Consider the following 17,088-nt stretch of genomic DNA (forward strand, 5'->3'; position numbering starts at 1 on the left):
AAATCTTAAAAGAAATGCCAGAAACAGAGCTCTCTGGACAGATATTTTGTGCGACAGGGTTCCAGTGACTCTCAAGTTCCCAGTGGCAGTGTCTTTAAAAAACAAAGAAAGGAAATAACCCCAGATAAGAACTTCATACCTGAAGTCCTAATGGAAGGAGATTCTCCTTCCAAACAATAGTGTACACCTTCCTCCTATCCCCTCCTCCCGTCTTCCATCCACCCAGAAGTCTTTAGTAAAGGTAAGCATAATGTTATTATTTTTTATATGCATGTACTTGATTTCTCATTACTTTCAGTATGTAAATCTTTATTTAATTTGAAAAAAAAAATATTTTATTTTAATATTTTTGGGTGTCTGGAACGGATTAATTTTATTTCCATTATTTCTTATGGGGAAAATGGTTTCGCCATTCGGCAGTTTCGACTTTCGGCAGGCTCTCTGGAACGGATTAATCACGAAACTCGGGGGTCCACTGTATATGCCATTTAAAGCACCTGAGTGATAAAGTGCATATATAGTACATTCATTACCTTAAAGTATTTGTAATCTTAATGTAGGGTGAGAGATGAGTATTGTATAAAAAGTCAGGTGTGGTAGCTCCCACACCATACCTTTACAAAATATACAACACCAAGACTGTAAACAGACAAGATAAATGTGTAAGGGGAGTGACTCGGTCAGACACACATTAATACCTGTTCACTTTTCATTCATAAAAGTACATTTGCATGAGTTGTTTGCAATTGTGTCATTACGATTTCTTGAGTCAGTTTATGAAGAATTTGCTCAACAACACAATCACCAGCATTGTGTATATGATGTCTTCATGTTAGTGCATATGAGAGGAATAATTTTCTACAGTTACCTCCAGTAATACCATTGTATACACATTTTATCTGGTGTTGAATAGAGAAACTTAATTCTTTCCTTCACTCCAGCAAGCTGCCTGAGACCATACAGTGGACCCCCAGTTTTCGGCTGGTACAGAAATCGTACAGTTTGGAAATTAAGCACTTTTTTTTGGCGAAATTTCCCCCCGGATTCGTGCATCCGCTCGGAAATCGTTTGTACGAGACGCGTCCACCTGCTGGCGATACTGCTTCTCACACGTATCACACTCAGTCTGTGCGTCTTTCGTTGAGTTAGGAATACTCTGCGCGTTCATTCATTGCTTTTGGTGCTTGTTTATTGATTGCAACTGTGAAATAAGCCACCATGAGGCCAAAGAGGTTCAGAGTGCCACCTCCTTGGTAAAGAAGGTGAGAAACACGATAGAATTCAGGAAAGAAGTTATAGCAAAATATAAAAGTGGCGTACGTGTGGCCGAGCTTGCCAGGATGTATGGCAAGTCAACATCAACAATCGGTTCCATCCTGGTGAATAAAGCAGAAATCAAGGAAACTGATGTTGCAAAAGGGGGTAAATATAACAAAACAGAGATTGCAAACAATTGAGGATGTGGAGAAGTTGTTGGTTTGGATAATGAAAAACAGTTGGCGGGAGATAGTGTTTTGGAGGAGATAATTTGCGAGAAGGCAAGGCGGTTACATGTGGATCTCGTAAAGAAAATGCCGGGAACGAGTGCTGCTCTTAGTGAATTTAAGGCCAGCAAAGGCTGGTTCGACAGATTCAAGAAGCGAAGTGGCATACACAGTGTGCTAAGTCATGGTGAGGCAGCAAGTTCTGACAAACATGTGGCTGAAGCATTCGTTGATGAATTCAAGGAGTACTTAGAGGCTGAAGGATTCCTCCCCCAACAAGTGTTCAGTTGTGACAAAACAGGCCTCTTTTGGAAGAAAATGCCGAAGAGGACCTACATCACACACTGCCAGGACAGAAGCCTATGAAGGATAGGCTCTTGTTTGTTCTGTGGTAACGCTAGTGAGGATTTCAAAGTGAAGCCTTTACTTGTGTATCACTCTGAAAATCCCAGTGTTCAAGAAAAACAATGTCATGAAGAGTTAATTGTGTGATGTGGAAGGCTAACAATAACGCATGGGTCACAAGGCTAATTTTCATTGTGTGGGTCAATGAAGTTTTTGGCCTAGGTGTGAAGAAATTCCTCCTGGAAAATAATTTGCCACTTAAGTGCCTCTTGGTAATGGACAGTGCTCCTGCTCATCTTCTAGACTTGGAAGACCTATTGTTTAAAGAGTGTAATTTCATCACACTGAAGTTCTTTTCCCCCTAATACCACTCCTCTCATCCAGCCCATGGACCAGCAGGTCATTTCAAACTTCAAAAAACTGTACACCAGAGCAGTGTTTCAAAGGTGATTTGAAGTGACCTCGGACACTGAATTGGCCCTAAGAGAGTTCTGGAGGAATCACTTCAGTATCCTCAGTTGCATAAGCCTTATAGATAAGGCTTGGCAAGGAGTGACTTCCTGGACTTTGAGCTCTTCTTGGAGAAAATTGTGGCCACAATGTGTCCTTGAGAAAGATTTTGAAGGGTTTGAGGCTGACCCTGATGACCTACACCTATTGTGGAATCTATTGTGTCTTTGGGCAAGTCCATGGGGGTTGGATGTGAGTCGTGAGGATGTGGAAGAGTTGGTGGATGGCCACAGGGAAGAGCTGCAACACCAACTGGAACAGCAACAGACTGCAGCTGTGGATATTGCTTCAGAGGAGAAAGAGAGGAGGGAGAATGTGCCTTCTTAAGCGATTGAGGACATCTGTGAAAAGTGGAATGAGATGCAAAGTTTTGCGGAGAATTATCACCCTAACAAAACTGTTGCAAGCCGTGTCTGCAACATGTTCAATGACAATGTCTTGTCTCATTTTAGGCAGATCTTACAGAGATGCCAGAAACAGGGCTCTCTTGACAGATTTTTGGTGTGACAGGGGTACAGTGACTCTCAGGCTGGTCCTAGAGGCAGTAAAAGACGAAGAAGGGAAGTAACCCCAGAGAGGGCTTTGATACCTGAAGTCCTTATGGAGGGGTATTCCCCTTCCGAACAATAAACTCTCCTCCCTCTCCCCTCGTCTCCTTCTTCCATATGCCAACAAGTCTCCCATAAAGGTATGTAATGTTAATTTATCATTAAAATTAGTGCTTTATATTTCTTTCTCATTGTTTTCTATATGTAAAACTATAGTTATTCTTTAAAAAATGTATTTGTTGTTAATATTTTTGGGTGTTTGGAATGAATTAATTGGATTTACATTATTTTTTTATGGGAAATATTACTTCAGTTTTCTGCCATTTTGGATTTCGGCCAACCTTCTGGAACGGATTAATTACGAAAACCGGGGATCAACTGTATCTCATATTTATTCTACTGTGGGTCTACGTATCATGTTTATATTTACGTAGGATGTTTCTTATATAATTTTGAAAAGAATATCATAGCTGGATTAATGAAAATGTCTATATTAATGTAATATACAACATTTAATGTGTCCCAGAGCGATTATTATTATGTATCAGTATTATCATCATTATTAATATGGTGTCTTCAAGACTAGTGAGACACTGTTAGTGATTTTAATTTGTGCATTCACATCAGCACAGTGTGTAAGTTTATATAGGTACAGGTACACATAAGTATAATTATCAGAGTATATATAAAATACATCTAGGTAGTAGGTTGGTAGACAGCAACCGCCCAGGGAGGTACTACCGTCCTGCCAAATGAGTGTAAAACGAAAGCTTGTAATTGTTTTACATGATGGTAGGATTGCTGGTGTCCTTTTTTCTGTTTCATAAACATGCAAGATTTCAGGTACGTCTTGCTACTTCTACTTACACTTAGGTCACAGTACACATACATGTACAAGCATATATATACCCCTCTGGGTTTTCTTCTATTTTCGTTCTAGTTCTTGTTCTTGTTTATTTCCTCTTATCTCCATGTAACAGAGTTCTTCCTCCATAAGCCATGCGTGTTGTAAGAGGCAACTAAAATGCCGGGAGCAAGGGGCTAGTGACCCCTTCTCCCGTATAAGTTATTAAATTTAAAAAGAGAAACTTTCGTTTTTCTTTTTGGGCCACCCTGCCTTGGTGGGATACGGCCGGTTTGTTGAAAAAAAAAAATATATAAAATACATTTTAGGTAGTAGGTTGGTAGACAGCAACCACCCAGGGAAGTACTACCGTCCTGCCAAGTGAGTGTAAAACGAAAGCCTGTAATTGTTGTACATGATGGTAGGATTGCTGGTGTTCTTTTTTCTGTTTCATAAACGTGCAAGATTTCAGGTATGTCTTGCTACTTCTACTTACACTTAGGTCACACTACACATACACGTATGTACAAGCATATATATACATACCCCTCTGGGTTTTCTTCTGTTTTCTTTCTAGTTCTTGTTGTCTATTTCCTCTTATCTCCATGGGGAAGTGGAACAGAATTCTTCCTCCGTAAGCCATGCATGTTGTAAGAGGCGACTAAAATGCCGGGAGCAAGGGGCTAGTAACCCCTTCTCCTGTATATACTGTATTACTAAATTTAAAAGGCGAAACTTACGTTTTTCCTTTTGGGTCACCCACCTCAGTGGGATACGGCTGGTACATTGAAAGAAGAAGAAAGATATAAAATGCACAGTAACTTTAAAGCACTTGAAATTTTGGGAAGTTTCCAGACATAGTGGAGAGATGCGGAGCTCACAGAGAATGTAAACAGAGTGGTGCAAGGAGACCGTATTAGCGAGTCAGGTGGTGGAGGGGCATATAACAAGGTTTGGTCATAATTTGAAATGTCCATATTAGCAAAACGCTGTAAGACGAAACACTGTAAAGTGGGGCCCCACTGTATAAAGAAAAAGAACCTGCAGGTAAAGTTAACACTGCAGGAATAATTCCATGTTATTTGTAAAGTTGCCAAATCTTTCACTGAAAAAGTTGACAAATTTAGAAGCATTGACTGAATCCAGTGATGATTTTTCAGCTGTACAAAGGACTGCAGGATATAAGGCCAATTTTAGTCTAGGTTTTCCTGTATATAGCAAAAGTAGACTTTATTTTATACATTTCATCAAAAGGCTTTATCAAGAATAGTATACATGTACTTGATAAAGCCTTTTGTAGGTGAAACATTGTACAGTAATTAAGAAAAGGTCTGCTTTTATTATACATTTTTTTTTTCCTACCAGTTGCAGGTACAGTAGGGCCCCACTTATACGGCGGGTTAGGTTCCAGGCTGTCGCAGGAAAGCAGACATCGCCAGAAGGCAGAACGCCATTTTTTTTCCATTTATAAATGCATATAAATGCCAGACAACAAGTTTACACTAAATTATATTAGGTTAGTAATAGAACCAGGCATTAAAAACACACAAAGTAAAATACATTCACAGTAAATTCATTACTTATCTTAAAGTATTTGTAATCTTAATGTAGGGAGAGAGGTGAGTAGTACCTATTTGTAGGAAGTCAGGTGCAGGTAGCCCAGGTGTAGGTAGCCCTGGCTCCCCGTCTCATACTTAATATACAATATTTAAAACATCCCAGAGAGGTAAAATACACATACAGTACACTCATTATTTACCTTAAAATATGTGTAGTCTTAATATAGGAAGAGAGGTGAGTAGTATTTATTTGTAGGAAGTCAGTGTAGGTAGCCGGTAGGTGTAGCCCGCCTGGGCTACACCTACCGGCTACCTACACTGTGGCCCAGAGCCATATTATTAACATCGACATACCGTGTTCACTGAATTAATCGTTTCTAACAACTACCTTTAGAAGCCATCATAAATGAAGGTAGAATTAATGAATAATTCATGCCGAAAATTGTAAACAAAAGCGGAGTGAGGGAGTGGCTGGGCCAAATGCAGATTCATACACGCTTTCTCTTTGGCTGAGCAGAGAAAACGTAGTGTTGTCCCTCCACCCGGCTACCACACAGCTCCACAATTATTTTTAACAGAGCACATAAAATATGCAATAAATGCCAGACAACAAGTTTACACTAACTTATATTAGGTTAGCAATAGAAATAGACATTAAAAACACAATAAAAGGTAAGATACACACAGAGTACACTTATTACTTACCTTAAAATATTAATATTAATGTGTGAGAGGTGAGTGGCAGGGTGTTTATTGAATAAAATCAGAATGGCACACCATCATCCTCTAAGTTGGCACTTAAAGCAAGAGGCTTACGACTTCTCTTTTTATTACAGCTAACCTCAGATGCCATCATCAATGAGAGCCAACTAGTTAACGAAAGAGTAAACGAGAGAGAGAACGAGATACAGAGTTGAGACAATGTAAGAACACAAACTGAACAGGTAGTGGATGATCATTTGGTCAGGTGAAATAAATGCGTATTAATATGTGTTTACTTTTAGTTCATTCACGTCCATTTGTAAGAGTTTGTAAAACATTTACCTCAATATTTTTTTATTATAATAATAATTACCTCACAATACAAATACTCTTACATTGTGTACAAGTTGTACAAGTTAGTTCAGAATAAACAAACAGCAACACACCATTTTTAGAGTGAATGAAGATAATAATATTAACAATAATAATATTATTATTAATAATAATAATAATATTATTATTATAATAAAAAGCACTAAACCCACAAGGGTTGTGAATTGCTATATATAGAATAAAGGCATACGAAAAGAATATTTTTCTACAGTTATCCCCCAGTTTGACTAGAGAAAACGTAATTCTTCCGACACTATCTACACACCTGCTTTGTAAACATCAATTTACATCAATTTTTATTCTGTGAGTGTATGTATCAGGTTTATATGCTATGTAATGGGTTTCATATATAATTTTGAGGAAAATATCATAGATGGATTAATGAAAATGCCTATATTGATGTAAAATAAGACATTTAGTGTGCCCAAGAGTGATTATTATTACGTAGTATAGGCGTCGTGAGTAGAGAGAGACTTAGCGATTTTAATGTGTACCTGCACACCAGCACAGTGTGCAAGTATATTTAGGTAAAGGTACACATAAGTATAATTATCAGAGTACATATAAAATATGCAGTAACTTTAAAACACTTGAAATTTTGGAAAGTTTCCTGACTTAATAGATGTGGTCACAGAAAATGTAAACAAACCAGGTGGGGGGTGCCGTATTTGAAAGACCGCTTGCCGTATAGCAAAATTTGGTCATAATTTGACATCGCTGTATTAGCAGAACGCCGTAAGGCGAAACGCCGTAAAGCGGGGCCTTACTGTACTTGAAACTAACAAAGCTTTGTTACCTAGCCCCAAAGAGCTTTGTAGGCTTTAATATCCTTTCTTGTGTAAGAAGAGATGCTGTTCAACATGTAATATTATGAGTTTACCACATAGTTTATTGATAAAAGTTCACACACACTCATCCATTATGACTACCAAGTGTAAATCAGCTAACTTAAGTCACACAGCTGCAATGCCTCATTGTACATGAATTATTTAAAGAATATTTTAATTAAATGTTTCAGGTTTGCTATCAGGACACAAGGTAACAGGTGTAAGGTTTCGAGTCCAGGATGGGGCTAGCCACATGGTCGACTCCAATGAAATCTCATTCATTCTTGCTGCACAGGGAGCTATGAAACAAGGTAAGAGCAGTAAAATTTGAAGCCTTTAATGTTTCTTCAAACTGTTTATAATTTTATAGTGCACCAGTAATAGTTAGCTATTAGTGAGCATCATTTAGTAGCAAGAATCATTTATACACTTTCATAACTTAGGTATTTTTCATTCCCAGATTATATATTTATACAGGAGGGCCCCAATTATACGGCTGGTTAGGTTCCAGGCTACCGCCGTAAAGCGGAAACCGCCGTAAAGTGGAACACCCTTTTTTTCCACTTACAAATGCATACAAACACTAGATAACAAGTTTACACTAACATATATTAAGTTAGCAATAGAACCAGGCATCAAAAAACAATAAAAAAAGTACAATACACACATAGTGCACTCATTACTTACCTTAAAATATTTATGGTCTTAATCTAGGGTGAGACAAGTAGTATTTATTGTAAGAAATCAAGTGTGGTATGTATGGTAGTCAGCCAGGCTACCATACCAGGCCACCCCACCCACACATACAATTCTATGATATTTAAGCATCCCAGAGCGATAAAATGTATATACAGTTCACTCATTACTTACCTTAACCCTTTCAGGGTCCAAGGCCCAAATCTGGAGTCACGCACCAGTGTCCAAGAATTTTCAAAAAAAAAATTTGTTATTTTTTCTTATGAAATCGTAGAGAATCTTTTTGTGAAGGTAATAAAACAAAAAGTACGAAATTTGGTGGAAAATTGACGAAATTATGCTCTCGCGAATTTTGATGTGTCAGCGATATTTACGAATCGGCGATTTTGCCGACTTTGACTCCCATTTTAGGCCAATTACATTATTCCAGTCAACCAAATTCTTAGCTATTTCACTAGTATTACTTCTATTCTATCGATTGAGCACAAGAAATCACCAAGTCAACTGTTTCAACTACAAAATAAAGTGATCGGAAATTGTTAATTTGGCCAATTTAACACAAAGTTCAAAATATTCCAATTTCAAAATAGGGTCCAGAATGAACAATGTAGGCATTCCTGGCACTAAACTAACATTTCCTCTGTTCATTAGTTATGTTTTGAGGCTTTACAAATAAATTCCATTTTGATTTTTTATTCACATAATGAATTTTTATTCACACCAAAAAATAGAAGATTTACTGTTATGCAATACTGTAATAATTGTATAAATATCATCACCATATTTGTGAATGTATATTAGACCCACCAGCTGATGTGTATTAGATGTGTGAGGTCGTTTGTTTACTCTTGAATATCGGCAAAAATTTAACATTTCTGCTACTTTGAGCTCAGTTTCAAGCCATTTCCAGTGCTAAAACCAATCAAAATCATCTCTATTTCTGTAATATGTCTTCCATTCTATCAAATGAGACCAAGAAATCGCAAATACAACTATAAAAAACATACGAAAAAACACTGCAAAGTTGCTGTTTTAATCGAAAAATCATGATTTCATTTTTCTTCTCTCATTATACACAGTGTGCTGCAGGATCTGTTTTATGTGGTGCACACATACCACATAGATGTATTCTCTCATATCTAGGCCCAAATGTACCACTCACAGTTTATCAGAGTGAGCTGAGCTCATGGCGTAGATCTACGGTTTGGACCCTGAACATAAAGCCGTAGATCTACGGGACGGACCCTGAAAGGGTTAAAATATAGGGTGAGATGAGTAGTATTTATTGTAAAAAATCAAGTGTGGTATGTATGGTAGTCAGCCGGGATACCATACCAGGCCAACCCACCTACACATAATATTCTATTACATTTAAGCATCCCAGAGCAATAAAATGTATATACAGTTCACTCATTACTTACCTTAAAATATTTGTAGTCTTAATGTAGGGTCAGGAGTAAGTAAATGAGATAAAACGAATAAATGAGAGAGAGAAAGAATGAGTGCATGAGAGAGTACAGGCGCAGAGTTATGTAAACAAACCAGGCGAAGGTAAGTTTTGTAAACAAAGTGTACACGTCTGGTTTGTGTACAAGTTACATTGTGTACAGGTTGTCTCTACATTGATACGGTAGAATAAATAAAGAAGAACACTCCCATTCTCATGTAACATCATTTTGAGAAGAAATGATGCTCTGAGTGAAGGCAATGGAAATAAGTCACTCTGACTTTTTTGGGTTATCCTAGGTTCTCTACACATATGTTGTTATGTATGATAATCTATGTAACTGTATTTGTGTATACCTGAATAAACTTACATACATACGAAAGGAATAATTTTCTACAGTTACCCCCAGTAACACATTTTCTCTTATGTTAGATTAGAGAAAATGTTATTCTCGGCATCACTTGTACAAGTTATCTGGCTACCACATCTCATATTTATGTTTATTTATTTTATTGTAGGGTGTATTTATCATCTTTTTATGTTATGTATCGTGTTTATTATATAATTTTGAAAAAAATATAATGGATGGATTAATGAAAATGTGTATATTAACGTAATATACAACATTTAATGAGACTCGGTGATTATTATTATTATTATTATCATTTCTAATATGGCATCACTTGTGCAAGTCGTCTGCTACCACATCTCATATTTATGTTTATTTATTCTATTGTGGGGTGTATTTATCATCTTTTTATGTTATGTATCGTGTTTATTATATAATTTTGAAAAAATATCATAGATGGATTAATCAAAATGTGTATTTAACGTAATATACGACATTTAAATGAGACTCGATGATTATTATTATCATTACTAATATGACATCTGGAGACATAAGACACTCTTACTGATTTTAATGTGTACCTGCATGCCAGCACAGTATGTAAGTTTATTTAAGTACAGGTATACATAAGTATAATTATCAGAGTATATATAAAATATGAAATAACTTTTAAAAACATTTGAAATTTTGGAGTTTCCAGACAAAATGGAGAGACTTAGTGCTTACTGAGCTCACGAAGAATGTAAACAAACAAGGTGGGGCGCGGTGACCGTATTAGAAAGTCATGTGGGGGGAGCCGTATAGCGAGTTTTGGTCATAATTTGAAATGACTGTATTAGCGGAACGCCGTAAAGTGAAACGCCGTAAAGCAGGGCCCTCCTGTATATATATATTTTTTTTTATTTTTTTTAACAAGTCGGCCGTCATCTGCCACATTGCTTCCCTATCCACTCTCATATGCCTTTTCTAAATCCATAAATGCAATGAAAACTTCTCTACCTTTATCTAAACACTGTTCACATATATGCTTCACTGTAAACACTTGATTTACACATCCCTTACCCACTCTAAAACCTCCTTGCTCATCCGCATTCCTACATTCTGTCTTACCTCTAATTCTTTCAATAATAACCCTGCCGTACACTTTTCCTGGTATACTCAGTAAACTAATTCCTCTGTAATTTTTACAATCTCTTTTGTCCCCCTTCCCTTTATATAAAGGAACTATACATGCTCTCTGCCAACCCCTAGGTACCTTCCCTCTTTCATATATTTATTAAACAAAATACCAACCACTCTAACACTATATTTCCCCCTGCTTTTAACATTTCTGTCATGATCCCGTCAGTTCCAGCTGCTTTACCCCCTTTCATTCTGCGTAATGCCTCACGCACCTCCCCCACACTCACATCCTGCTCTTCTTCACTCCTAAAAGATGGTATACCTCCCTGGCCAATGCATGAAATTACTGCCTCCCTTTCTTCGTCAACATTTAAAAGTTCCTCAAAATATTCCCGACATCTACCCAATACCTCCATCTCCCCATCTACTAACTCCCCTACTCTGTTTTTAACTGACAAATCCATTCATTCCCTAGGCTTTCTTATCTTGTTTAACTCCAAAAATTTTTTCTTATTTTCATTAAAATTTCTTGACAGTGCCTCTCCCACTATCATCTGCTCTTCTTTTGCACTCTTTCACCACTCTCTTCACCTCTCTTTTACTCTCCATATACTCTGCTCTTCTTATAACACTTCTGCTTTGTAAAAACCTCTCATAAGCTACCTTTTTCTCTTTTATCACACACTTTACTTCATCATTCCACCAATCGCTCCTCTCTCCTTTTGCACCCACCCTCCTATAACCACAAACTTCTGCCCCACATTCTAATACTGCATTTTTAAAACTATTCCAACCCTCTTCAATCCCCCCACTACTCATACTTGCATTAGCCCCCCTTTCTGCCAATAGTTGCTTATATCTCACCCTAACTTCCTCCTTCCTTAGTTTATACACTTTGACCTCTCTCTTACTTGTTGTTGCCATTTTCCTCTTGTCCCATCTACCTCTTACTCTAACTGTAGCTACAACTAAATAATTATCTGATATATCAGTTGCCCCTCTATAAACATGTACATCCTGGAGCCTACTCATCAACCTTTTATCCACCAATACATAGTATAACAAACTACTTTCATTACATGCTATATCATACCTTGTATATTTATTTATCCTCTTTTTTCATAAAATATGTGTTACTTATTACCAAACCTCTTTCTTCACATAGCTCAATTAAAGGCTCCATATTTTTATTTACCTCTGGCACCCCAAACTTACCTACTGCTCCCTCCACAACATTTGTACCCACTTTAGCATTGAAATCCCCAATCACAAGTACTTTCACACTTGGTTCAAAACTCCCCATGCATTCACTCAACATTTCCCAAAATCTCTCTCTCTCCTCTACACTTCTCTCTTTTCCTGGTGCATCTATGCTTACTATAACCCACTTTTCACATCCAACCTTGAATTAATCCTTAAATTAATACATTTATACTCCCTCTTTTCCTGTCATAACTTATCCTTCAACATTATTGCTACTACTCCTTTAGCTTGAACTCCATTTGAAACCCCTGGCCTAATCCCATTTTTTCTCTCCACTGAAGCTCTCCTACCCCCTTCAGCTTTGTTTCACTTAAAGCTAGGACATCCAAATTCTTCTAATTCATAACATCTACAATCATCTCTTTCATGTCATTCACACAACATCCACTCACATTCAAACATCCCAGTTTGACGATTTTCTCCTTTTTCTTTTTAGTAGGATATACAGGAAAAGGGGGTTACTAGCGCATTGTTCCTAGCATTTTACTTTTCTTTTACAACACGCATGGCTTACGGAGGAAAAATTCTTATTCCACTTCCAATGGATATGAAAGAAAGAGCAATAAGAACAGAGAGAACAGAGCAAAACGTCTCATCTCTCGCCTGGACCCATCCTGGATAGATCTGTCATTTCAGAAGAGCCTTCAACACAGGAGGGATGTGGGTGGCCTTTCTGTTATGTACAAGGCCAATATTGTCAAAGTACCACACTTGCATCCACTTCGAGGACAGTGTGAAACAAGCTTTTATGCCACAAGACGGGCAGAAAACAGCAACTTCACTCTGGCTGTACCCTTCTCCAGAACATCACTCCATCTGAGATCATTTATACCCAGGATGAATCGAGTATGGAACACATTCGTACAGCATAATGATGTCAAAGAGATAGTCAGTTGATCAAATGAAAATGCTGGCCCACAGATGGCTCCAACTTTATCGTGTTCCCTACTTGTATGTCTCATAACACTAAAAATGCTTTCAAATGAGCTGATGTAGGTAACAGCTCTTAGCTTGACAATGAAGTTAGGAATCCTTAACCTGTAAATAGCTTGTCAATAAAGCTAGGGATCCTTAACCTAACCTTGTCAAACCCTGTGTAAAATAAAAAAAAACCTATTAAGATAAAATCAAAGAAAACTCAGATGACTGTGTATACATGAATGTGTACCTGTATGTGTAGTGTGACCTAAGTGTAAGTAGAAGCTGCAAGACATACCTGAAATCTTGAATGTTTATGATACAGAAAGACACCAGCAATCCTACCATCATGTAAAACAAATACAGGCTTCCTTCTTACACCTCTTCAAGGGGGGCTCCTTGGCGTGGTGAAGAGGCTCTTGGTCTGAGGAATTAGACCTGTCGGTTTCCTTCCTCAGACTGAACCTAATTAACCCCCAATCCCCCCTTTCCTATCCCACCCTCCCAATCCTCCCCTTTTCCCTTTCCTCCTCCCCCTCCCCACCCCTCCCTTTTGCCCTTCCTCTTCTTGGCCTTTGGGATTTTTCCCACAGGCACACTAGTTCCTAGGTAGGGGAAAGGGTACCAGGGTCCATCCCATTCTGTTGAGGTTCTTGGCAGTGGCGTAGTTTGCCGTGGAATCTGGATCGCCTGGGGATGTCCCGATCCCTCTCCGGTATCCCAGAGAGTGGCTTTGGGTGTCTTTCGGGCGACGGGTGTATCTCTGGAAGCCACCTTTCAGATTCCGGGGGTGGTGGCTGAAGGAGGTATGCTTTGTGGCGGATATCCGGCTGCCCTCTCTTTTGTTCACCGAGGTAGCTCGGCAGATGTGAGGTTGCTATCCCGGATTGCTAGTTTACTGGCATGATGGGTAGGGTATGGCACGGGTTCCATGCTGCATCTACGCTACTTGCGGTGCTGAGGTCCTCTTGGGCGCGGAGGGAGATTTCTGGCCCTTTCATTCCTCCTAGAAACTATCCCTCCCCAGTCCCCCCTTTTTTTTTATTCTTTTTTTTTATTTTTATTTTCTTGTTTCTTTCTTTTTGTTTTTAAGAAAAAAAAAAAAGAAGTAACCTAACCATGGCAGCCCTAGTCCATGAACCTGATTCCCCTGGCCCCTTCTTGATACCGCACCCCGTTCTGACCCCGCCTCGTCTTTGGACCACTCTTCGGACACTCCTCTTGCTTCTGTACCTCTTGCCGGTGCTGTTTCCTCACCCGCTTCAGGTACTGAGGTCTCGACTGACTCCTTTGATTTATCTGACCTTCGCTCTCCTTTGACTATGCTTCTGGCCTCTCCCTCTACGGTGCGGCAATTTTCGAATCGCCGGCCCATTCCGCATCGGACCAATTCTGGTCCTACACCTAAACGCCAACGAAAGTTACCTGCTGATGACACTTCTCCACCTTCTCATTCTTCTCAGAAAAGATCAACACGTCCTGCACTCCCTTTCCACGCTCAGTTTCAGACTGCACAATGGACTAAATTCTTCACTTTACGACCGACTTCCTCTACTGCCTATCTTTCCGACCACAGTATTGGCAAGGCACTCCTACACCATATTGGTAAAGATATTTCTTTTCATGCTCTTAAGAGCGGTACGCGCATCATCACTGTACAGAATGCTACCCAAGCTCATGATCTTTCTCTTCTTTCCCATATAGATACTGTTCCTGTCACTATTGAAAAACATCATTCCCTCAATTCTTGTAGTGGTACCGTCATTCTGCCCCATACCATAGTTCAACAAAATTTCCAGACATGTGGCAATGACATTCTTGAACAGCTGGAACTCCAAGGTCTCCCAATCCTCAAGGTAGACACTTATGTTCTTCCTGCCCGCGGGCGGAGACGATACCCTAGCAATGTGGCTCGTTTAACTTTTGACAGCCGTGAACTCCCATCCTCAGTTTATGTGGCAGGACATCGGTTACAAGTTCAAAAGGTGATCCCTACACCTCAGCAGTGTAGAAATTGCTGGTGATTTGGCCATCCAGCTAAATATTGCAGATCCATAGCCGAATGCCCAGTCTGTGGTGCCGATGACCATTCTAATACGTCTTGCAATCGACCTCCCTCTTGCCTTAATTGCCATGAGGCTCACCCTTCGTACTCTCGCCGTTGCCAAGTCTACTTAAATGAGCGGGAAATCCGTTACCGCAAAGAGGCAGGTCTCCCTTATGCCATGGCAGTTTCTCATCTCCGCCTCCGAGGGAGACTACCTCGTGTTTCTTATTCCCATGTTTCAAAACGTCCCCCCACTTCTGGGGTCCCATCTTCTGCAGCCTCCTCTGTGGTTACCTCTCCCATAGTCACTCCTGTATCTAATTCTTTTGCTGTCCTAGGCTCAGACGTACGTCCCTACCTCAACGCCTCAGTCTGTTCATGCTTCTTCGTGTTCTCCCTCACAAGCCTCAGTATCGACGAGACCTCGTACGACACCTCCTCCCAATCGTCCCTCTACTTCTCAGAAGTCAAAAAAAGGTCCTTTAACCCCTCCTTCCCTACTTCCACCTCCTCATTTTACCTTCCCAGTCTCTGTACCGGGTTCTTCCCCTCTCACTGGCTCTGTTACAAGTGTAGAGGTTCACCCTCCTCCTCGTACTATACCTACCTCCCCTGTTCCCTCCCAGGTTTCTTCCTCTTCTGCCACCTCCCAGGTTTCTGCCTCTTCTGCCCCCTTCCACGCTTCTTCTCCAGTTCCCTCCACCCTTTCGCCCCCCCCACCTTGGTACAGTCCATTACCGTTCCAATCTTTACTCATCCTCCCCCTACCATCTCCAATATTGTCTCCATACGACGTCTCTTAATTCCGAAACACTTGAAGCAATCTCTGAATATATCGCAGAGACCAAACCATCAATGGACACTGATCTACCCTCTGTTCCTTCTCTCTCCTCTCCTCCATCTACGCAACTCCTTTCTTCACAGCGCACCGTTCCTTCGCTGCTTGAACGTTTTCTGCTGCCTCCGCATGTGGACTTTTCTAACCCCTCTAGTCCGTAGGAACCCTTGCCTGCGGATTTCAAGTATCTTTATCATTGCCAATCATGGCCTATTTACAGTGGAATATACGTGGCCTCAGGGGTAATCGGGGTGAGCTTCAGATGTTACTCTCCCAGTTTTCACCTGTTGGTGTTTGCTTACAGGAACCAAAATTACACTCTGCTGTTATCTCTCCCATCTCAGGCTATAATTTATTGTATTCGTCAGATCCTTTTCCTGATGGGACCTTTAATGAAAGTGCCCTTCTACGCAATGATATTCCGTACCATCAGCTATTTGTTCGTACTTCGCTGCATTACACAGCAGCCTGTATCCACTTGTATAGGTGGTATACGCTCTGTTCTTTATATCTCTCTCCTTCTCGGGCATTATCTATTCTGGATATTGCCTTTCTTGTTTCGTCATTACCGCCACCGATTCTGTTACTTGGCGATTTTAATGCCCATCATTTCCTCTGGGGGGGTCTCACTGTGATTCCCGTGGCATTCAGTTAGAGGCTTTTCTTGCCACCCACCCCCTCCATGTTTTAAATACAGGTACTCGCACCCATTTTGATCCTCGGACTCTCACACACTCTTGCATCGATCTCTGTCTGCTCTTCCTCCGCCGCATTAGACTTCACTTGGTCTGTTCTCCCGGACTTACATGACAGCGATCATTTCCCAATCATTCTTACTTCCCCTTCATATTCACCACCTCTTCGCATCCCACGCTGGCAATTTGATCAGGCAAATTGGAACCTTTACTCACACCTAACTGTTTTTAGAGAGGTTCCTTTTTCGTCCTCCATTGATGAGCTTTTACACCTCTTCTCGTCCTCCGTTTTAACCGCCGCTTCTAATTGTATACCCCAAACTTCGGGCAGGCATTCTCAGAAATGCGTGCCTTGGTGGTCTCTTGCTTGTGCTCGTGCAGTACGTTTGAAATGCGCTGCATGGGGCAGGTACCGGTACAATAGAACCACGGAGAGACTTGATTTTAAGCAGAAGCATGCGATCGCTCGCCGTGTCATCCGTGATGCTAAACGCACTTGCT

The 17,088-nt window shown here is 40.0% G+C and overlaps 1 protein-coding gene across 1 annotated transcript in view; it reads left to right on the forward strand.

The window, feature by feature from the left end:
* The window catches only part of mEFG1 (mitochondrial translation elongation factor G 1), a 123,515-nt gene that overhangs the window by 82,261 nt on the left and 24,166 nt on the right, over nt 1–17,088 (forward strand). The window contains exon 13 of the mRNA XM_070098816.1: nt 7,404–7,523. Coding sequence (XP_069954917.1) covers nt 7,404–7,523 — 120 coding nt within the window. The remainder of the gene's footprint in view (nt 1–7,403; nt 7,524–17,088) is intronic.

Source organism: Cherax quadricarinatus, chromosome 1 (genome assembly GCF_038502225.1).
Source record: "Cherax quadricarinatus isolate ZL_2023a chromosome 1, ASM3850222v1, whole genome shotgun sequence".
Taxonomy (NCBI): domain Eukaryota; kingdom Metazoa; phylum Arthropoda; class Malacostraca; order Decapoda; family Parastacidae; genus Cherax; species Cherax quadricarinatus.